Source organism: Phacochoerus africanus, chromosome 8 (assembly GCF_016906955.1).
Source record: "Phacochoerus africanus isolate WHEZ1 chromosome 8, ROS_Pafr_v1, whole genome shotgun sequence".
NCBI lineage: Eukaryota > Metazoa > Chordata > Mammalia > Artiodactyla > Suidae > Phacochoerus > Phacochoerus africanus.
Window position 1 is genome coordinate 142,139,043 of NC_062551.1, and position 24,325 is coordinate 142,163,367.

At 36.6% G+C, this 24,325-nt stretch overlaps 2 protein-coding genes across 13 annotated transcripts in view; one reads left to right on the forward strand and one right to left on the reverse strand.

Moving 5' to 3' along the window:
* ANKRD13C (ankyrin repeat domain 13C) overlaps window positions 1-15,570 on the forward strand; it is a 102,966-nt gene extending 87,396 nt beyond the window's left edge. For both annotated transcript variants that reach the window (XM_047788657.1, XM_047788658.1), the window contains 2 exons: window positions 1,711-1,811; window positions 13,365-15,570. In XM_047788657.1, coding sequence (XP_047644613.1) covers window positions 1,711-1,811; window positions 13,365-13,495 — 232 coding nt within the window. In that variant the 3' untranslated portion in view covers window positions 13,496-15,570. The remainder of the gene's footprint in view (window positions 1-1,710; window positions 1,812-13,364) is intronic.
* A 5,705-nt stretch (window positions 15,571-21,275) lies between these two features.
* Window positions 21,276-24,325, reverse strand: part of SRSF11 (serine and arginine rich splicing factor 11) — a 47,886-nt gene continuing 44,836 nt past the window's right edge. For 3 of the 11 annotated variants that reach the window (XM_047788669.1, XM_047788670.1, XM_047788671.1), the window contains exons 11-13: window positions 23,273-23,368; window positions 22,775-22,913; window positions 21,276-22,666 (exon numbers count right to left, since the gene is read on the reverse strand). In XM_047788669.1, coding sequence (XP_047644625.1) covers window positions 22,472-22,666; window positions 22,775-22,913; window positions 23,273-23,368 — 430 coding nt within the window. In that variant the 3' untranslated portion in view covers window positions 21,276-22,471. Of the gene's footprint in view, window positions 22,670-22,774; window positions 22,914-23,272; window positions 23,390-24,325 lie in introns of all 11 variants that reach the window. The other 8 variants (XM_047788666.1, XM_047788667.1, XM_047788668.1 and 5 more) reach the window with 3 other exon arrangements.

The following is a 24,325-nucleotide window of genomic DNA, read 5'->3' on the forward strand; positions in this document are numbered from 1 at the left end:
ATTAAATTATTGGGTTTCAGTTGTTAATAGGGAACTCTAAAGGCATTCAGGCAGAAAAGGGGTAAAATGTAAGCCTGGCCTTACATTTTTTTCACATCATGACATTTCGGGTTTTTTTTAAATGATGTTATTTTGATCAATATCTTTGTTAATCAGGCTGGGTTATAATGACCTTTGCATATTTCCAGAATTTTTTTTTTTTTTAATTTTTAGGGCCACATCTGTGGCATATGGAGGCTCCCAGGCTAGGGATTGAATTGGAGCTGTAGCCGCTGGCCTACACCACACCCACAGCAATGCCAGATCCCAGCTGCATCTGTGATCTACACTGCAGCTCATGGCAATGCTGGATCCTTAACCCACTGAGCGAGGCCAGAGATCGAACCTGTGTCCTCGTTGATTCTAGTCAGATTTGTTTCCACTGAGCCACGATGGGAAATCCACCAGGACATTCTGAGGCAAAGAAGGTGTGATCTGATAATATATCTAGATAAAATGTCCCTTACATATCAAGGCAATTGAAAAGGACACAGAGGAATTCAGTAAATATAGCAGACAAGAGTCCTTTTTGAAAGAAAAATAGTTAATTCTTGAAAATGAGATTCATCCAACCAAAAGAAGAAAGGAGAAATTATAGCATAATGACTAGTGTAATACTGAATGCTAGGAAATCTTGAGAAATTGTAGTTGAGGGAAAGAGTATCAACTGAATTTTTTTTTTTTTCTTTTTTAGGTTCGCACCCACAGCTCCTGGAAATTCCCAGGCGAGGAGTCAAATTGGAGCTGTTGCTGCCTGCCTACGCCCCAGCCAAAGCAACTCCAGATCCAAGCCACCTCTGCAACCTACACCACAGCTCATGGCAACACTGGATATCCCACCCACTGAGTGAGGCCAGGGATCAAACCCAGATCCTCATGGATCCTAGTCAGATTTGTTAACTACTGAGCCACGAAGGGAACCCCAGAAACTGAAATTTTATGCCACTCAGATTTCCCTTCATTTTGCAAAAAACAAACATTCTTTTATCAGATCTATAAGAAACTGAGGAATACTAAACACATAAGTGCCTTTCACACTCAGAAAATTGCCAGTGAAATTCAGGCATCTAAACAGTGAGACTAAAGAACTCAGGAATATGTAGGCTTCAGGAAAAATATCATTGTAAGGCTTGAATCTACTGAAATATAGATCTAACATCAAACAATTGGCAGTTCCTGTTATGGCTCAGCAGTTAATGAACCCAACTATCATCCATGAGGACATGGGTTTGATCCCTGGCCTTGCTCAGCGGGTTAAGGATCCAGCATTGCCATGAGCTGTGGTATAGGTCATAGGTTGCACACATGGCTCGGATCCTACATTGCTGTGGCTCTCGCATAGGCTGGAAGCTACAGCTCTGATTGGACTCCTAGCCTGAGAACCTCCATATGCTGCAGGAGCAGCCCCAAAACGACAAAAAACAAACAAACAAACAAACAAAAAAAACAAACAACTGTGGAAATTACTGTTGTACAATAAACTTTTGAAGTTATAACTTTGCCACAGTAAAAAGAATAATAAAAAAAAATCAGGCCGTAGAAGGTGTCATTTCCTCATAGTTAATATTTGAAAGTCAATAATATTGTGTAAGTGGGAAGCATGTAATTTTAAAATAGCGTAAGAGACAATGAAATCAATTTAAAAATTATTTTTCTCCTTCCATTTTTCAGATTATTGAATGTTTTGGAAGTCATAGCTCCCTTCAAGCACTTTAATAAGCTTAGAGAATTTGTTCAGATGAAACTTCCTCCAGGCTTTCCTGTAAAACTAGGTAAGAGAAAAATTTACATGTAAGTTCAGTGTCTATTAGAAATATGGAGCTGTTTATTAACATTTAATAAGAAATATGCGTTGAAGGAAAATGGATTTCATGGTTTTTATTTTTATACAGTTTTTTATATAATAGCATGCATTGATATTCATATTTTGTCAAATATATAAAGTACCTTATGAAAATTCTAATTCTACTTGGTTTAAATCAAATATATGCAATATACAAATATTTCATTCAAGAGGGTGTGGGTGAACTTAGGATGCTCTCTGATAATGTTTTCATGTGAAATAGGAAGACTGGATTTTAGCCCAAATTTTCAGCAGACTCTGAGTTTCTAAATAATGGGGATGTTTCTGGAATCAGCAGTCATTATTCTGGTTTAAAGTCATACTTACTACATTTTATTTTTCAGTCTTTTTTAATTAAAAAAATTTTTATTTTATCTTTTTTTAACTTATTTTTTAGTCTTAAGTGTTTAAACTTAATTTCATTTTAAACAATAATCTTTCAAGACAGTAAACTCTTATTTTTGTACATATTTATCTTTCTAACTGTATCAGAAAATTGGGAACAAGACACCGTTTTAAAGGTCTTTTAGAAGTTGAGGCTTGGAGTTCCTGTCATGGCTCAGCAGTTAACGAACCTGACTAGTATCCATGAGAACGTGGTTTTGATCCCTGGCCTTGCTCAGTGGGTTAAGGATCTGGTGTTGCAGCGAGCTGTGGTGTAGGTTGCTGATGTGGCTTGGATCCCACGTTGTTGTGGCTCTGGCGTAGGCCAGCAGCTACAGCTCCAATTAGACCCCTAGCCTGGGAACCTCCATATGCCATGGGTGTAGCCCTAAAAGAAAATGACCAAAAAAAAAAAAAAAAAGAAAAAGAAAAAAGTTGAGGCTTAGATATAGCATTAATTTAAGGATGGCCTTCAATACCATCCATCAATCCAGCCACCAAATATTTAATCAGTGCTTGCTGTTTACTAGACTCTTTTTTAGGGATGAGGGACAACAAAAATCTCTGTCCTTTTGGTGTTTACATTCTGGGTGAGGTGCAGGGGTATTAGATAGTAAATATAACCTTTATATGTAATTCCTTAGATATATCTTTTGCTTGTTACACTCAGTATTACTGAAACTGCATCTCAGAATAATTAGGCCAAAATGCTTTTGTTGCTAAAAATTAAACCCAATCTTCTCAACTTTCCAAACGTTGGAAAACATTTTGTGGATTAAAGTGGATTTTAAAACATGTTCTCAATATGTCATTCTAGATTATCTTTGAGATGAAAAAGCACTGGGAACCCAATGTCTACTTGAATAAACTAGTAATAAGATTCTAGGCAGAAATGGTTAGCAAACAAGAGCTGAGTGTTTGGGCTCTGAATAGTGATCTTCACAGGAGCATATCCACAGAGGCTTAAAATCCCACTGCAGTTATGTGTAGACAGAAAATAGTTCAAGCATTGACTCTCTTCTATGTACTGTGTTTAAGAGACACAGTGACAAACTAGAATAAAGGGCAGAGATTAAATATAAGAAATTACTACAGTATCCACATTTTAAGAATTTCTTTAAGAATTCTTTATAAGTAAAAAATTTAAAATTATTATTATTGTTTTGTCTGCACCTACAGCATTCAGAAGTTCCTAGGCCAGGGATGGAACCTGAACCATAGCAGTGACAATGCTGAATCCCCAACCACTAGGCCATCACAGAACTCTAATATCACATTTTTAAAGTCCCACATCCAAATCAAACCTGACAAAACAATGCAGAAGAAATACTTTGAGTATATGGAAAGGAAAAAAAGTCTACAATACTTTTTTTACACATATTTTTTGATGTAGAGCATATGCTTAACAAGGGATTTGTAGTTTTTTGCTTGTACACTTATTGGGGGTTTGCTTACCAATCTGTCTTGTTTCTTCATCCTCCTTTTGAAGTGACCCTATAAAACTCGAGTCCTAGGTCAGTTTAATCTTCCATCATTTCTGTTTCTATATTTAGGGTAGAAGTTACAATTGAGGGGAAAAATTTAGAAATTGTTAATACAATTACTTGTTTTCAAAATCAGCCACAGCTTAAATGCTGATTATGAATCATCTTTTCTCTGATTTGCTATTTCTCTCATTGTGCTTTCAAAGGCTAAATTTAAGCCTCTTTCACCCATCACCACCTCACCATCCCAACCACTCCTTCCTCCCACAGTCTAGGCAGATGATTTTTGTTTCCTTGGTTACAATGAAAGGCCACCAGAAAGGAGACCTCCCTCATTACTCCCACCCCTTATACACATGTATTTGCCCCAAGCCTTATCTTTTCCTCTAATTTTCCTATCTCAGTGAAAGTGGTGACACTTTTTTTAGCTTGAATAATCTATTTGTACTGTGGATCTATTTTTCTCCTCACTTCATTAAAACATTTACTCTATCATTCTCCCCATATTTGTCCTTTACCTTCCAACTCCTTCTGTACCACCTTTTTCCTCTTAGCTATTAGGCTTTGTTCAGGTCTTTCTCCTTTTAAAATTGAATTAGGGGAGTTCCCGTCGTGGCGCAGTGGTTCACGAATCCGACTAGGAACCATGAGGTTGCAGGTTCGGTCCCTGCCCTTGCTCAGTGGGTTAACGATCTGGCGTTGCCGTGAGCTGTGGTGTAGGTTGCAGACGTGGCTCGGATCCCGCGTTGCTGTGGCTCTGGCGTAGGCCGGTGGCTGCAGCTCCGATTCAACCCCTAGCCTGGGAACCTCCATATGCCACGGGAGCGACCCAAGAAATAGCAACAACAACAAAAGACAAAAATAAAATAAAATAAAAGCTTTAAAAAATAAAATAAAATAAAATTGAATTAACCTAATAAAATAATCCTTTTAGGTCCACCCTATCCAACACTTGCCTTTAATCTTTTCATATTCAAGCTGCTTGAAAATTTACTTTTAGCTCTTCATTTTTTCTGTTTACCTTAAATTATATTATAAATGGGGGAAGATGATGGGAGATAAAGAGAGGCAAAGTTTTTCTACTTCACTTGAATTATTAAAATGACACCAGGAGTTCCCGTCGTGGCGCAGTGGTTAACGAATCCGACTAGGAACCATGGGGTTGCGGGTTTGGTCCCTGCCCTTGCTCAGTGGGTTAACGATCCGGCGTTGCCATGAGCTGTGGTGTAGGTTGCAGACGCGGCTTGGATCCTGCGTTGCTGTGGCTCTGGCGTAGGCCGGCGGCGACAGCTCCGATTAGACCCCTAGCCTGGGAACCTCCATATGCCGCGGGAGCGGCCCAAGAAATAGCAACAGCAACAACAACAACAACTACAGCAACAAAAAAGGCAAAAAGACAAAACAACAAAACAAAAAAACAAAAAAACAAAAAACAAAACAAAAAAAATGACACCAGGAATCTGTGATAAGTTAGTTATATATGGTATATACCTAAAGCAACTGCTAAAGAAGGTGTACAAAGAGATACACTCAAAAACACTATAAATAGGGAGTTCCTGTTATGGCTCAGCAGGTAACAATCCCACTAGTTTCCATGAGGATGCAGGTTCAATCCCTGGCCTGGGTTTGATCCCTGGCCTTGCTCAGTGGGTTAAGAATCTGGCATTGCCTTGAGCTGTGGTGTAGGTTACAGACACAGCTTGAATCCTGCCTTACTGTGGCAGTGGTTTAGGCCAGCGGTTGCAGCTCCGATTTGACCCTAGCCTGGGAACTTCCATATGCCGCGGGTGCAGCCCTAAAATGACAAAAGGCAAAAAAAAAAAAGATGAAATTCTAAAAAGTAGTCTTGTAACCTACAGGAAGACAAGAAAAATAACTGAAAAGGAGAGACAACAAACAAAAAATGAAACAGTGGACTTAGGTCTTAGTATATAAATAATTTCATTAAATGTAAATAGTCTAAGTAGACCATTTAGAAGATATAGAAAAATGGCTGAAAAAAAAAAACATGACCCAACTATATGCTATCTTTAAGAAACTCGCTTCTCGGAGTTCCCGTCGTGGCGCAGTGGTTAACGAATCCGACTAGGAACCATGAGGTTGCGGGTTCGATCCCTGCCCCTGCTCAGTGGGTTAATGATCCGGCGTTGCCGTGAGCTGTGGTGTAGGTTACAGATGCGGCTTGGATCCCGAGTTGCTGTGGCTCTGGCGTAGGCCGGTGGCTACAGCTCTGATTAGGCCCCTAGCCTGAGAGTCTCCATATGCCACGGGAGTGGCTCAAAGAAATAGCAAAAAGACAAAAAAAAAAAAAAGAAACTCGCTTCAAATATGGTATTGGCACGTTGAAAGTGAAAAGATAGAAAAAGATATATCATGTAAACATTAATCAAAGGATTAGAGGACTAGCCATATTAATACTAGATACAGTAGATTTCAGAGCAAAGAAAATTATTGGGGGGGAGGACATTATATAATGATATAGGAGTCAACCCATGAAGAAGAATAGCAATCTTAAATGTATAAACACCAAAAAACAGAGCTACAAGATAGGTGAAGCAAAAACTGAATGAAAAGAAAAATAGATTTTCATTTATAACTGGAGTCTTCTGCACCCTTTTCACAACAGTCAAGAAACAACTAGAAAGAAAATCAGTAAGGATACTATAGATAGCTCTAGAACACTATAAACCAAGGTACCTAATTGGCATTTATAGTTTACCCAACATCAGAATACACTTTTTTTTTCAAAGTACTCATGGAACATATAGCAAGATAGGCCATATTTTGGGCCATAGAACAAACCTCAATAATTAAAAAAGAGTTGAAAACCAGTCACAGTAGAATCAAAGTAGAAATTAATGTAATAGAAAGATAACAGGTGAATGAATATCCATTTTTGTGGTATTCTGTTATTCACTCTTCTAAGTAATATACAGGTCAATGGAGAAATCTCAAGGGAAAATAATATATAGAACTGGATGAAAATGAAATTACAAGAGTCAAAGTTTGTGGAATATAGCTAAAGCAGTGCTGACTGGGAAATTTATAACACGAAATTTATAACATTAAAAAAAGAGAAAGTCTCAACTCAATAATTTGAGCTCTTGCTTCAAGAACTTAGAAGAGCATATACAGAGTTCCTATTGTGGCACAAAAGAAACAAACCCAACTAGGAACCATGAGGTGGTGGGTTAGATCCCTGGCCTCGATCAATGGGTTAAGGATCCAGCATTGCCGTGAGTTGTGGTGTAGGTCGCAGATGTGGCTCGGATCTGGCATTGCTGTGGCTGTGGTGTAGGCCGGTGGCTACAGCTCCAATTAGACCCCTAGCCTGGGAACCTCCATATGTCTCAGGTGTGACCCTGAAAAGCCAAAAAACAAAAACCAAAAAAAAAAAAAAAAGAGCATATACACCCACGGCAAGCAGAAGAAAGGAATGAAATAGAAATAAATGAAAGAGAAAACAGAAAAAATAAAGTCATTGTAGCAGAGGGCTGGTCCTTTGAAAAGATTGATAAAAATCGACAAATTTGTAGCAAAACTGATAAAAAAAAAAATCAAACAGGAAAACACAACAGACCCTGCAGAAATCAAAAGAATAAGTGTAATAAGGGGAGTTCCCGTCGTGGCGCAGTGGTTAACGAATCTGACTAGGAACCATGAGGTTGCGGGTTCGATCCCTGGCCTTGTCAGTGGGTTAAGGCTCTGGTGTTGCCGTGAGCTATGGTGTAGGTTGCAGATGCGGCTTGGATCCCGAGTTGCTGTGGCTCTGGTGTAGGCCTGCGGCTACAGCTCCGATTTGACCCCTAGCCTGGGAACCTCCATATGCCGTGGGAGCAGCCCTAGAAAAGGCAAAAAGACAAAAAAAAAATTGTAATAAAGAATGAAAGGGGAAAAAAGGCATTCAGAACAGAAAGGAAGAAATAAAATCTTCCCTATTTGGAAATGACATGATACTATGAGTCGAAATTCCAAAGATTCTTAAAACAAACTAGAAATGATATGTTTTGCAAGATGGTAGGGTATAAATTAAACATACAAAAATTAGTAGTATTTCTGTGTATTAGCATTGAACACACAGACACCAAAGTTAAATATTTTTTTACTATTGCAAAAAAGGAAATACTTAAATATAAATTTAATAAAACATTTATAATACTTGTATGCAGAAAATTACACAACACTGATGAAAGAAATCAAAGAAGATCTAAACAAATGTAGAGATGTACCATGCTCTTGGATTGGAAGACTCAACATAGGAAAGGTGTTAATTCTCCTCTGAGAGATATATGGGTTTAACATAATTTTTATCACAATCCTATCTATCTATATTTTTTGTAGATATAGATAAGATTATTTTAAAATTTACAGGGAAGGCAAAGAAACTAGAATATCTATACTAGTTTTCTACGGCTGCATAACAGACACCAGAAACTGTGAATGGCCTAAACAATAGACATGTTTTGCTGCATAGTTGTGGAGATTAGAAATCTGCAGTTAAGGTATCAGCAGATTGGTTCCTTTTGCAGAGTATGAGAGAAAATCTGTTTCATGCCTCTCTCCTAACTTGTGATGAATTTTCTTGGCTTGTAGAAATATCACCTCAGGCTTTGTCTTCATCTTCACTTGGTATTCTTTTCCTGTGTGTGTGTGTGTGTGTGTCCAAGTTTCCCCTTTTTGTAAGGACACTAGCCATTGAGTTAGGGACTACTGTAATGATTTTTAACTTGATTACGTCTGCAAAGACCTTCTCTCAAAAAATAGTCACATTCTTAGGTTCTGGGAATAGGTCATTTTTGGAGAGGAAAGAATTCAACTCATTACCATAGTAGCCAAAACAATTTTGAAAAAGAATAAAGTGTGAATAATCAGTCTGTTCAATTTCATTATAGCTATAGTAAATTAAGACTGTATGGTATTGGCCAAGATAAAAATATATAAATCAACATAAGAGAACAAAAATCCAGAAACAGGTTCTCATAAATATGCTCAACTGATACATATATTTGTTTATGGCTGCACCAGTGGCATATGGAAGTTCCCAGGCCAGGGACTGAATCTGAGTTATAGCTTCGTTGTGCCACAGCTGTGGCAACACCCACTAAGCCACAGCGGGAACTTCTCAACTGAATTTTGATAAAGGTAGAAAAGCAGTTTATTGGAGGAATGGATAGCCTTTTCAATAAATGATGCTGGACGATTGGACATGCAAAAGCAAAATAATGAACCTCCACGTAAATCCTACACTTGATACAAAAAATAACTGGAAATGAGTCATGGACTTAAATGTAAAATAAAACAGTTAAAGCTTAGGAAATAAACATAGAAGAAATTCTTTGGGATCTATGTTTAAACAAAGAGTTCTTTTTATATATATATATTTTATTTTATTTTCCCACTGTACAGCAAGGGGATCAAGTTATCCTTACAGGTATACATTTTTTTCCCCCCTACTCTTTGTTCTGTTGCAGCATGAGTTTCTAGACATAGTTCTCAATGCTACTCAGCAGGATCTCCTTGTAAATCTATTCTAAGTTGTGTCTGATAATCCCAAGCTTCCGATCCCTCCCACTCCCTCCCTCTCCCATCAGGCAGCCACAAGTCTATTTTCCAAGTCTATGATTTTCTTTTCTGTGGAGATGTTCATTTGTGCTGTATATTAGATTCCAGTTGTAAGTGATATCATATGGTGTTTGTCCTTCTGGCTCATTTCACTCAGTATGAGAGTCTCTAGTTCCATCCATGTTGCTGCAAATGGCATTACGTCATTCTTTTTTAATGGCTGAGTAGTATTCCATTGTGTATATATACCACATCTTCCTAATCCAATCATCTGTCGATGGACATTTGGGTTGTTTCCATGTCCTGGCTATTGTGAATAGTGCTGCAATGAAGATGCGGGTGCACGTGTCTCTTTTAAGGAGAGTTTTGTCTGGATAGATGCCCAAGAGTGGTATTGCGGGGTCATATGGAAGTTCTATGTATAGATTTCTAAGGTATTTCCAAACTGTTCTCCATAGTGGCTGTACCAGTTGACATTCCCACCAACAGTGCAGGAGGGTTCCCTTTTCTCCTCAACCCCTCCAGCACTTGTTGTTTGTGGACTTATTAATGATGGCCATTCTGACTGGTGTGAGGTGGTATGTCATGGTAGTTTTGATTTGCATTTCTCTTATAATCAGCGATGTTGAGCATTTTTTCATGTGTTTGCTGGCCATCTGTATATCTTCCTTGGAGAAATGTCTATTCAGGTCTTTTGCCCATTTTTCCATTGATTGATTGGCTTTTTGGCTGTTGGGTTGTATAAGTTGTTTATATATTCTAGAGATTAAGCCCTTGTCGGTTGCATCATTTGAATCTATTTTCTCCCATTCTGTAAGTTGTCTTTCTGTTTTCTTTTGGGTTTCCTTTGCTGTGCCAAAGCTTTTCAGTTTGATGAGGTCCCATGGGTTTATTTTTGCTCTAATTTCGATTGCTTTGGAAGACTGACCTGAGAAAATATTCCTGATGTTGATGTCAGAGAGTGTTTTGCCTATGTTTTCTTCTAGGAGTTTGATGGTGTCCTGTCGTATATTTAAGTCTTTCAGCCATTTGGAGTGTATTTTTGTGCATGGTGTGAGGGTGTGTTCTAGTTTCACTGCTTTGCATGCAGCTGTCCAGGTTTCCCAGCAATGCTTGCTGAATAGACTTTCTTTTTCCCATTTGATGTTCTTGCCTCCCTTGTCAAAGATGAATTGACCATAGGTGTCAGGGTTTATTTCCGGGTTCTCTATTCTGTTCTATTGGTCTGTCTATTTTGATACCAGTACCACACTGTTTTGATGACTGTGGTTTGTAATATTTCTTGAAGTCTGGGAGAGTTATGCCTCCTGCTTGGTTTTTGTTTCTCAGGATTTCTTTGGCGATTCTGGGTCTTTTGTTGTTCCATATAAATTTTTGCATTGTTTTAAACAAAGAGTTCTTAGACTTAACACCACAGGCATGACCCACAAAAGAAAAAAAAAATCAATAAATTGGACTTCTTTAAAGGTAAAAACTCTTTGCTCCGTGAAAGACCCAGTTAAGAGTAAAAAAACACAAGAACTCTTAAAACTCATCAGTAACAAAATAAACAAGTCAATTAGAAAAGAGCAGAAGACCTAAAAGAGACATTTCACCCAATAAGGATATGTAGTGGAAAATAAGCACAGGAACAAAGTTCTGGAATTCGCTGGTGGCACAGTGCGTTAAGGTTCTGGTGTTGTCACTGCTGGGGCTCTGGTTACAGCTGTGGCTTGGGTTTGCTCTCTGGCCTGGGAACTTCTGCAAGCCTCAGGCATGGCCAAAAAAGAAAAAAAGAACAGGGTTCAGTATCATTAACCATTAGGGAAATGCAGATTAAAACCACAATGAGATGTCACTATATACGCCTAACAGAATGGCTAAAATAAAAAATTGTGACAACTCCAAATTTTTGTGCAGATGTGGAGCAACTGAATCACTCACAGTTACTGGTGATTATGTAAAATGGAACAGCCACTCTGTTTTTTTGTTTGCTTGCTTTTTGCCATTTCTTGGGCTGCTTCCGTGGCACATGGAGGTTCCCAGGCTAGGGGTCGAGTCAGAGCTGTAGCTACCAGCCTACGCCAGGGTCACAGCAATGTGGCATCCGAGCCGTGTCTGCAACCTACACCACAGCTCACGGCAACGCCAGAGCCTTAACCCACTGACAAGGCCAGGGATCGAACCCTCAACCTCATGGTTCCTAGTCAGATTCGTTAACCACTGAGCCACGACGGGAACTCCTCCTCCCACTTCTTTAATATAGTTCTCTTGATTTTCTTCTTGCCTCTCTGTTTGCTCCTTCTAGAGCACATCTCTCCTTCTACTTTTGTCACCCTACATTATATACTCATTACATCTGCCTTAACTTAAGCCAAAACATGTTACCACTATGCTCACAACCATCCACTAATTTCCGTCTCATCCAGAGTAAAAGCCAAAGACTTTTCCTTGACTTAAACCCCCTAAACCCCCTTTTCCTTGATTTGGCTGCCTGTTTCTCCTCTGACCTCATCTTCTGCCAGTTATTCCCTTACCCATTTGGCTGCAGCCACACTCATCTCCCAGCTCTTCACAGAGTAAACCAGACATTTTCATTTTAGGGCTTTTGTACTTATTCCCTCTACTTGGAATTTTCTTTCCCTAGGGTGCTGTATAGTTTTTATCCCCAGTCTTTGCTGAATTGTCACTTTATTGAGGTTTTCCTTTGAACCCTAATTAAGAACTCTCTTATCCTCAGTGTTGAAATTCCCTATCTCCCTGCTTGCTTTATTTTTGTCTAGATACTTAGTCATAATTACTTTTTATTCGTTTGTTGATTGTATCTCCCAACCAGGATATAATCTCCATAAATGATTTGTTTTCTCCTGTTTACTACTGCATATCCAATGCCTAAAACAAGGGTCATCAAACTTTTTCTGAAAGATAATAAATATCTTAGACTTCGCAGGCCATATGGTTTCTGTCACAACTGTTCAACTCTTGTTGGAGAATGAAAACAGCCATAGACAATAAACAATATGTTCCCATAAAACCTTACTATGGACAATGAAGTTTGAATGTCATGTAATTTTGTCTGCATGAAACATTATTCTTTTGTGTTTTTTAAAAACCATTAAAAAATGTGAAATCTTGTCTCAGCTCACAGGCCTTACGAAAACAGGCCAGGCAATGGGCCATAGTTTATCGGTCTCTGAATTAAAACAGCATCGTCACTTAATAGGCACAAATGAATGATCTTTTTTTTTTTTTTCCAGAAATAACTGGAAACACTGTAATCCTTATGTTGATTTAATTTTTTTGAATCTTAAATGCTAAATACTCAATTTCACATTCATAGAATCATTTCAGTTTTAAGGAAGCTTTAGAGTTTTTTTTTTGTTGATGAAATCCCTGGGGCCCATAAATTAAATCATTTGTCGGACTCAGAACTTAAGTTTTATAATTTGTGTTTTTTCCAGTAAATCATATTAGGAACAAAACTAAGCAGAGTGATTAAAGTATTTGGCCACTTTCAGTGTCGTTTCACTCATAATTTCAGCTAAAAATATATTTTCTTTAGAAGAATATTAGGCTCTGGTGGTATATTACTGCAACTCTGATGATAATATTTTTTATCCCATGTATTTAAGTAATGAATTTTTAGTGTCTTAAAACAAGAGGATGTATTTCATTTGTTAGAATGAAAAATTCAGCTCAGATTCAGAATATATGCACTGTAATTTGAAGATATCAGAAGGCACTAAGTACAAATGTAGCCATCCCTTTGCCCCCAAGAAAAAGGAAAAAAAAAAACCTAGTGGAACCTGCCATTATAATTCTAAGATTGGGGAGCAATGGGACGTTGAGTTTCTGATGTAATTCTTAATGCCTTGGTGTCTTTCTCTCCTCACCAGTAGCCAGACTCTTCCCGCAAACACACACTCGATATTAGACAATTATTAGGATTTGTCTGATCCTTGAATAATGCTTTTTTACATTTTAAGGAGTATGGATATCTCTAATAGTATGTTACAGTCTATAAAGAGGTTACCATTTCATTTTACAGTGTTATCATTGATTGTCCTTTCTAGATATACCCGTGTTTCCTACGATCACAGCCACTGTGACTTTTCAGGAGTTTCGATATGATGAATTTGATGGCTCCATCTTTACAATACCTGATGACTACAAGGAAGACCCAAGCCGTTTTCCTGATCTTTAACTGACACGGAAAATGATGTCATCTAAAACCAAGGAAAATAAGAGAATGCAGAGACCCCAGAAGTGAATCCAGATAGAAGGGACAAATGCTTTCATTGAAGAAAAGGGAATCATGTTGAATCAACACATCAGTGATAATAATGAAATGGGCCTCAAATAAGAATTTCAGCAGGTTTCCTGATGTGCCATTTTCAGTCTTTTTAGAAATATACATATTATAAGTGTAATAGTTTGACACCTTAATGACCCCAAGTCCTTCTTATGTAAAAACAGCTATGAGTGCTGTGATTTGTTTTTAAAAATTTTTACACTTCTTGTTGAAATATATATGCATATAAATATATCTTATCTATATCTAAAACACTCCTGGACCATTAACATAAATTAAATGTCTTAAGAGATAAGAAGCCCTTTTAAACTTGTCATCTTATATTCAAGGTGACCTTTATAAATATTCCTTCAAGTTTTGTTTTCACAAAATGTAAAGTATGTAACATTATGTATAGTTCAGTAATTTGAATGTTTGTTCAACATAATGAACTAGAAGGAATGCAGTTTTCTGTAGATGAATGAACCAAATGGTAACCATTAAACAGTTGCATTTATATGTTGCAATACATTTCAGAAGGAGCATTCACTCTGCAGGGAATAAGGTACCTCCTTTAGCACCTTAGTGCAATTCATTGTGGTGCTATTTGTTTTTACTTGAATTCTTTCTTCAATGGAAAATGTTTGGTACTGATCTTCCTTTCACAGAACCTCTAATTTTTTTGTTTTTCTATACTTGAGTTTAAAAGTCCTTTTTGTGTTCCTAATAAGGTATGGTTAGCAAAAGATATTCTTCTAAATCTGAGCACTTTAAAAAAAATTCCAAATTTTTAGACTTGCTTCACATTAAGTGCACATCATTCTGATTTTTCATTTGTTTTTAATGGAAAATGGATGCAATTAAAAAAATCACATATTATCACATATTTTGGACATCCCTACATATTTAATGCTTTCAAAATAAGGTAAAAACATTTTATATGCTAACAGACTATATTTGTTAAAAGTTAAATTCCAGAAACATATACACAAGATTCACAATTCTTACTGTTTTTTTAAGTCACAAGAAAATATTTATTGATTTTAATTATCTCCAAAGTGTTAACATCATGCATTACTCATTTTTGCACTTAAAACTTTTCATACTTATTCCAAGATGGTTTGAAGGTCCAAGAATGAAAATAAATTAGGGAGAATAATGTTTAACAGTCATAAAATGTTATGTTGTATTAGAGCTTAGCTAAAGAAATGTTTTTTTAAATGTATCCTGATAAATGTCTCAGAATGCATCTGTCAAGTTTTTTAGAGTGACCAGTATTTTAAACTTTTTCCAGGATTTTAAATAATTTGAATGAGTTTAGAGACCTTTATTGAAGAGATGATTTATTTAAAATTCCAAAGCATCAACCATAAGGAAAATTTTATAATAAACATCTTTAAAGCTGCATCTTCCATGATGATACATATACTACATTGCATATGTTGAGATTTTAGTAAATACTTTTTATAATGAAGAAAATAATCATAGTTAAAAATTCAAAGACCAATTACTACCTTATGTAGGTCTATTGAATTTTGTGGAAAGAGTGGGTAAAGGTTTATTGAATAGAAATTGATCCCTATTATTTTGGGAATGTTTGTTGATCAAGTGACCTAGAGATTCTATTATCCTGTCTGATTATATGAGGTTTGAGACACTGAAAGGCAATAGCACTGTTGCTTTTAGGCTCCCTGACTTTGTGGGAACATGGTATACTTTCAGGAATATATTGCAGATTTTCAGTGGGGGAAAAATGGTAAATTGAAGCTTGGGATTTATCAATTTTGCTGGGTTACACTGGAGGTAGGAAGACTACTGAAAACTTTTGCAGTTATTTGGAATTTGTTTTTAACTTTCCTCAAGAATAGTAGAGATTATCCATTCCAAAATGTCTTTTATCTGATCACAGAGGACAAGCAAATGTCAGTATCTCTTATGATGGTGAAAATAAGGAGTTATTTAATGCAAATAAACTTTTCACAATATTAGACTTTTCAAAATGTGCCTTTTACTCCAACTAAGGAATGAAACTATATGCTCTTTCAAGTAAGTAAGTAGATAAAAACAATATATATTTTGATACTCTTACCTGAAAATCTAGATTTTCGTAATGTAGGTGTGTAAAATTCTTTATGCTTTCCACAGAGAATTGATTGAAAAAGTTGCTTAAACTTGGGGGATGATAAAATGGTTATCCTCGGAGTTCCCATCATGGCGCAGCGGAAATGAATCTCATTTCATGAGAACCATGAGGTTGCGGTTCCATCCCTGGCTTCGCTCAGTGGGTTAAGGATCTGGCATTGCTGTGAGCTATGGTGTATGTCGCAGATGCAGCTCTGAATCTGGCATTGCTGTGGCTATGGTGTGGGCTGGCAGCTCCAGCTCCGATTAGACCCCTAACCTGGGAACCTCCATATGCCATGGGTGTGGCCGACAAAAGCAAAAAAAAAAAGGTTACCCTTTATGGCCATTTAGAAATGCTTACTATTTCTGCCACCAGAAATATGTAGGTTTCAGTATGTAGGATACTTATCCTTAAAAAAATTATTCCTAGAGACAATTTACCTGTTTGCAGACATTCATGTACACAGAATGATCAAACTTCACAAAAGGGAGGCGTAAAGCAGCTGCTGATTATTTTGAGTATAGTTACATACAGTGGTCTGGACACAGACACATTTCAGGGACACTGATAGCTGACAGAAGCTCTCAGTTTCTCCTGCTTGGAACTGGTTTTGAGCCCCACTCACACTAATTAACAATGTGTTTTCATGGTGGTGTACATGCATAGCTCATCATCCAGATCTTGGGGGAGGGTGGTGAATAATGAGTGTGTAATCAAGGCTTCTCCCTAGAACTAAGTTCACAGCAGACATTTGTTATACTTTTATTTGTAAACCACAAACATGGTTGAGAAAAAGTTGTAAAAAACCAGGTGAACTACTTCTAGTGTGCTAGCCTTTAACACTGAGCAAGACAATTACGGATTAGTATGGACACGATATAACTCCAGCAAAAGACATCTCAACCATGTTTTCTAAAATTAACAAAATGCATTCCCTCCAAAATTGCTATATTTGGAAACTTTCAAAGACAACTGACATTGAAACTTACCTCAGAGATAGGTGGATAGGAGATATTAAATCACTTGTAAAGACAGTAAAACGAAACTTGGTAAAAGGCCATCATTTGTATATTATGAATTAGCAAAAATTACTGCAAAGCATTTTGTCAGAAATTTGGACAGTAGTATCTTAAATTGCCACTTAAAAATGTCATCTTGAACAATACATTTTTAGATCATGTGACCATCCTTATAGTACTACCTAATGATAAACCTTTAAAATTGTCATAGCTCATTTTAGTGCTTGTAGCCATAATGGCACCTAAGGTACATAGAATTCTAATTATCTGTTTACTGCAACACCTAAAAAATAAAGCAAATTTCCTAAGGGTTTTTAAAAAAAAGTACTTGGCAATCATTTCTGAATTTGATATTTTGCAGGTGAAAATGACTGATTACCCTAAAGTAGAAACTGTGTGATATTAAAAAAAAAAGACCCACCTGTAGCTATCAGATTTTCTTGGTCATTGAAAATGGCTGACAGTGAATGGCTGGTAAGTTTTAAATAATGAGTATGGGTAGTTTTGAAGGCTAGAAGTGAAGGAGGAATTATGTAGTCTATATGTGTTATGTCTTACTGCAGTTGCTTTAAGACCTGACCTGAGTTTCAGCCCATCCTTGTAGGTTCATCCAGCTTGTGGTTCCAACTTACTCTTACCCTTCCAACTATTCATTTCTTGACTGCCTGGGGGGCTTTAATCTCCAGCATCAGATGCACAGCATGGAGAATAACTAAGAGACTATTAAACTGGCTTCCACAATTAAGGTCAAATCTCTGTAACCAATCTTTGCAAACTGTTGTGCTCCTTTGAATGAATGCTGACTGATAAGACCAAATTGATGCTTGCTGTCCAAAACTTAAGTAAAATTTAATTAAGTAAAATTTAACTTTTTCACAGTGAATCAGAAGGCAGTTTTTGCATTTAGTGTATTGATAAAATTTTGACCCTAGACCTTCAATTTCTTATGCACAAATCATACTTTAGCTTTAAAAAAAAAATCACATATTGACATGAGTAATTGACAATGCACCAGGGAAAAAATCTTTTCAAAGTGAGACTTTTAAAAAAGAACGTAAAAACTCTACTTCCTCAATTATTTTTGAAAGGACATTGTTTAAAAAAAATTACTAAATCAGGAGTTCCCATCGTGGTGTAGCAGAAACTAATCCAACTAGGAACCATAAAGATGCAGGTTCAATCCCTGGCCTCGCTCAGTGGGTTAAGGATCCAGTGTTGTCGTGAGCTGTGGTGTAGGTTGCAGATGAGGCTCAGATCTGATGTGGCTGTGGTGTAGGCTGCAAGCTGTAGCTCTGATTGGACCTCTGGCTTGGAAACCTCCATATGCCATGGGGGTGACCCTAAAAAGCAATAAACAAATAAATTACTAAATCAACTGTATTTTAACTTAAAAAATTTTTTTAATTAAAAAAATTTTAAAAGATTATATAAGATCCTTTCTCTGGATCATCTTAGATGATTAGTCATGCCTACTATAATCTGTAAGTATATTCTTAAGAATATTCCACTGGTAAAGAATTAGCATGGTTCACATGTGCTATTTTGGTAAAGAATGTCTAAATTTTACATATACTTTGGCATTATAAAATGAAAATACAACAAAAATAAAACTAAAACAGACTTCAAAAAATCAACTCCTGATTTACTCATTTAAAAAATACCTCTTGGAGTCCCCGTTGTGGCTCAGCAGTAACGAATCCTACTAGTAACCATGAGACTGCGGCTTCAATCCCTGGCCTTGCTCAGTGGGTTAAGGATCTGGCATTGCTATGAGCTGTGGTGTAGATTAGCTTTGATTTGACCCCTAGCCTGGGAATTTAAATATGCTGCGGGTACAGCCTTAAAGACAAAAATAAAAAAGAGCTCTTGGGAGTTTCTCTTATGGCTCACTAGGTTAAGGACCCAATGTAGTCTCTAAGCATGTGGGTTTGATCCTTGGCCTTGCTCAGAGTGATTTAGGGATCTGGTGTTGTCACAAGCTGTGGCATAGGACACAAATGCAGCTTGGACCTGGTGTTTTGGTGGCTGCAGAGTAGACTTCAGCTGCAGCTCCAATTTGACCTCTAGCCTGGGAACTTGCATATGCCACAGCTGCAGTTGTAAAAAGAAAATAAAAAGGAAATTTCTTGTGGCTCAGCAGGTTAAGGATCAGTTATTGTCACTATTGAGGCTCCATTTCAATCCCTGGCCTGGCCTGGCAACTTCCACATATCCCAGGTGCAGCCACAAAGAGAAAAAAAAAAAAAAAAAAAAAAACTGCTTCTGCTAAAAAACAGAAGTAATACCTCAGTAATAGATACATATTCCGGATGCTGTTGAAAGTACTAGTAGCATTTCCATTACAACCATATTTAAACACAGCTATGTGTACTTGATTAGAAAAATATTTTAGACAGCACAAGAGTGAAATGGATTAGCTAAGTTAGAGACAAAAGGAACAGAAATCTCAATTCCAGTTTAGATGTCTACCAGATAAACAATGAGATCCTGCTATATAGGAACTACATCCAATCACTTGTGACAGAACATAATAGAATGAGAAAAATAATGTATACGTATGTCTAACTGGGTCATTCCACGGTACAGCAGAGACTGACAGAACATTGTAAAGGAACTAAAATAATAAAATCTTTTTTTTGTTTTTTTTGGTCTTTTCTAGGGCCACACCTGCGGCATATGGAGGTTTCCAGGCTAGGGGGTCCAGTCAGGGCTGTTGCTGCTGGCCCATGCCACAGCCATAGCAACTCGTGATCCGAGCTGCATCTGTGACCTACACCACAGTTCTCGGCAACGCTGGATCCTTAACCCACTGATCGAGGCCAGGGATCAAACCCACCTCATGGTTCCTAGTCGGATTCGTTAACCACTGCACCACGACGGGAACTCCCTAAAATAAAATCTTTAAAAGGTACATTTAAAAAAAGAGACCTATCAATTTTCAAACAGCTAGTGCCCAACTGAAGTGGTACTGTTCTGAAAAAGTTATGCAGGCTATACGATAACCAACACTAGAACCTCAGTTTTAGGATGCAATTCCAACGTTAATGTAAAATTAGTTTTCACTGTTACCCAGTTTTTCTTGTTTTCCTTAAGTAAATAACATTTTTCTACCTTCCACATGTAATCACTACCAAGAAGCTTATTATCCAAATCCTATCTTCACAAAAATGAAATGGCAAATACAGACTTCTCCAAAGCCTTACCCGCATGAAATATATCTTAGTGCTTTTGCTAAAACATTATTACCTCAAACTATATAGTTTTGAAAAGCTCCATTATTAAGTAACAGGTACCATTTACTGACCCAGGCACACAGGACTACAGATATTTTCCTACCAACTACTTTGCAAAGTAGCTAACATTCCCATTTTACAGATAGGAAAATGAGGGTAAGTTGAAACAGGTCTCTCCAGATGCAAATGAAGCTGAAATTCATGACTGTCGGACTCCTTTATATAGCCACTACCTCATTCACTCTTTTAAGAATTTAAGCAAAAAAATAGCACAAACATTTTTCTAACAAAACCACTTTTATTTTTTTAATCATTTTCACTACCAAATACAGAACAAAACTTGGTGTGGAGGCAGTGTTCACTTGATTTCGACTGGTTTATCTGTATTAAAGGCTCATGTCCCAGTGCCACGCTACCTTTGTGCATAAATGTTCACTGAAAAATAACCTAAATATGGACTCCCTTCAGTGTAGCATGTTAAGTCAATGTCACTATTGTAAAGCCAAAAATTTCATTAATCCCTTTAAAGTTAACTTATTTGTATTCAGAGATCAGAAGTGAGGGAGTAGAATTTTAGTAGTATTAGGCTTAACCAAGTGAAACTGCCAATAATTTGTTCTTAATTTACAAAAAATGACAATGTCATACGGTTCAACCTTTAAATTTTTTTGATATTTTTTAAGTTTAAAGTGTGTTTAAAAATGCAATGATTATTAGGACGGATACTAGAACTTCTTACTATAGACAAAATTCCTTTTCATAAAATCTTTAAAAAGTTACTACAAACTGTAAAAAGAATGCTGCTTGTCTATACGGCATTTCAATTTTAAAAGTTAAAAAAAAAAAAAACCAACTTGGATAAAAGCTACAATTCCAAGTCTCATTTCCCCCTTAATCCTAACCACTCAAACACTACTCATAAGTGAATAAATATACTATTTAGTATTGTACAGTAGATACATACCATTGAGTTTCTACACTATTCCAGAAAAGTATGTTTATATTCACCAAAAATATAATTTTACTAGATATAGGTGGGATCATCTGTTCATCCTAAAGTTCATTGCTTTTCTCAACCCTACACACAAAATATAAGAAATAAAATTACACTTAGAAAAAGACTGTTTTAGATAGAAATTAAACTAATTTTAACAATTCTGATGACAACTAATCACTACAGTGATGGATTTCATCTTACTAAAGTAAAATATGTAGACTGAAAGGGGAAAGAACTTGATTTGTAAAATGAATGAGGTAAGTGTCATACATTCAACAGTGTAAATAAATACAAATACAGTTTTATAGGAACATAAACATAAGTTTAAGGGTTTTATTATCAAAGTCTTGTAAAACAATTTCAGAAACTGTACATCAACATGGCACAGACTGTAGCCTACTTTTGTTTTTACTGCACAAAAGTGAAGCCTGGAAACTCCTATAAGAAAACAGTTGCCTAACTACTTTGCATTTAACATGGAATCACTGTGTGCATAAGATTACTACTGCGGTAACAGTAACACAAAATTTATTGGTTGTATACAACTTGAGATCAAATAAAAAGTACATTATCAAGTAGATTTGTCTTTTTTTTTTTTTTTTTAAAGCATATGAAGGTCAATTTAAAATGCACTATCCCCTTTTTCCAACAATGAGATTAAAACAAATTAATAAAAGTGAAAACTGAAAATGAGGACGAGAAATGACTTGCTTTTACAGATGGACTTCAGGATAGGCAGATAGTTTTCACTGATGTAAATGTGGAATAAATTATTTTAGGAAAAAAAAATCCTAAATACCTTATGAAAAAGTATACAACTCTACTTCAAAATATGCTATTTACTTAACTGCCAAAGACAGTTTCACTTGAAATCTTGTTTCTGTAATTAAAGCCTAATTATAGCCATCAAAAAAGGTTAGTGCATATATAACCTTTTGAAGTTAAACAAAAACCACAAAAATTTAGCCACAAGGCTTAAAAGATTATCTATTTCAAATGCTCATTTCCAGATGTAACTATAAGAATGTTAATTTGTCATGTCAACAAACAAGACCATAAGTAGATCCATCATGTTGGAGGATTTTAATGACATTTAGGGTATTCCTGCCACAATTAACATGCAATCAGTGCATTCCCTACATGGCTCTATTACGGCAATGAATCAAATTCTAGAAATACTATAAGTGAACTTACTTAATAAAGGAGATCATACAACATAAACAATCCATGCCTGCTGTAGATGCATGCAGCTTTTCATTTTTGTCATGAAGCAGCACCAGGATAGTAAAACTGCTTGGTTACTTGATCGATTTCACCCTGTCATAAATTGGTTACCCATGTATCACCTTCTAAAAGCTTTTGGATGTAATAATATCAACATCAGGAGCTTTATAACCATTTATAACTCAGAGCTGTATACATCTAGGTTTGAGATGAACAAACACAGCATTAAGAAATCACACAGAGGAATGACACTGATGCACGTATACAGTGGGATTCCCACAGAGGCAACATTCAGTCACTCATATCCATGTCTTCTTCATGATGATCATCCCCATTCACTTTGGACTCTCTTAGTGAATCACCAGTTCCCTTTTCCACAGAACATTCTTTTGTTTTAGGGGAACCTGGTTCTGTTGGTTTCCTTTCCTCCTTTTTTTCTTTCTCACTGTCATACCCCTGTTCCTCTTCATCGTAATCCCGTGTAACCTGCTTTGCCAAGGAGAATAGTAAAAGTAAACGTCTTCACAGGAAAATCAATTCTTTAAAGTAATAGCACCACCCCAAACACCAAAATAAATTAGTTTGTAAACATACTTTTACATCTTTATCACTCTCTGATTTTCGTTCCCGTTCCTTTTCCTTCTCTTTACTTTTCTTCTTCTTGCTTGTGGATCGTTCTCTTTCGTCTCTGCTTCTTTCTTTGTCTTTATCTTTCTTCTTCTCCTTTTTGTGTCTAGGATGACAGTAAAATGCTCACAAGATGCTTGATATGAACTCCTCAAGAAGTTTCACCATTAATTAAACAGCAATAAGTTTACACTTGTTTTAGATGGCAAACATGACCCAAGTTCATTTGCTACAAAGGGGACGGCAAAGATCCAATTAAATCACTGGATACAAAGCTGTACACAAGTAAGATAGGCAAGAAGAATGTAACCTGGTTATAGGTCTAAAAAGCCCAATCCTAAACAGTGTTTACTCTAAGACAGAAGGGAACCTATCAGCACACTCTTAAGCATTTTTACTCCTGAAAAGGAAGAAAAACTCTAGAACATTTTCTGAAAAATAGATCTAAAAGATTAATATTCTTACCTCCTAGGGGATGGTGAGCGAGACAACTTTCTCTTGGGAGACCTAGGCTTTTTAGGAGATCTTGTGCCACTTCTGCTTCTTCGTCGTCGTCTCTCTCTAGAACCACAAATGTGCCAACTAGATTTTAAAATACAGTATTATCCCAAAGATGCAGACACATCATTGCAGATGTATCTACAATGGAGCTCCATTAAAAACAGGATTCTGATCATGCAAAACCATTTGTAAATACTCTTTCAAGCTGAAGAATCAAATGAGTAATAAAAATTGCAATTCTTTTTGCAAACTATGTACCTTTCCTTTAATGCCCTGAAGAAAAAACCTAATTTCAAGAAATTCTTCTTAGAGACATTCTATCAACAAAACATTAGAAATATTACACTTGAGGAAAAAACTAACAAAGTCTTCATTCAAGGAAAAACAGTCTGAAATACAGTATTATTTAAGGAATCAATTTTAGATTCATTCAGTGGCTAGAACATGTTTGGATAATATGTTATGAAAGGCAGCTGCTAATAAAATCTACAATTACTTCTAAATCATTAGGTAAAATTTAGAAAACTATAGAGTTAGTGGCAACAGAGAGATCAAAGTGACCTCCCCTTGTCCAGCAATCCATGCCCTACACTCCACTCCCTGCTTTGAACAATTAGCTTTAAGATGTTCCCTCTCATGGAGTTTCTGTCGTGGTGCAGCAGAAACGAATCCAACTAGGAACCATGAAGTTTCGGGTTTGATCCTTGGCCTTGCTCAGTGGGTTAAGGATCTGGCATTGCTGTGAGCTATAGTGTAGGTTGCAGACGTGGTTTGGATCTGGTGTTGCTGCAGCTGTGGTGTAGGCCAGGGACTGTATCTCTATTTAGAACCCTAGCCTGGGAACCTCCATTTGCCATGAGTATGGCCCTAAAAGGCAAAAACAAACAAACAAACAAAAACCCTCTCTAAACTTTTTTTTTGACTTTAAGGCAATCTTCAGATTCAATACCACTCCTAGCAAATACTAATGGTAGAGAGTTCCTGTTGTGAGGGAGTAGAGACGAATCTGACTAGTAA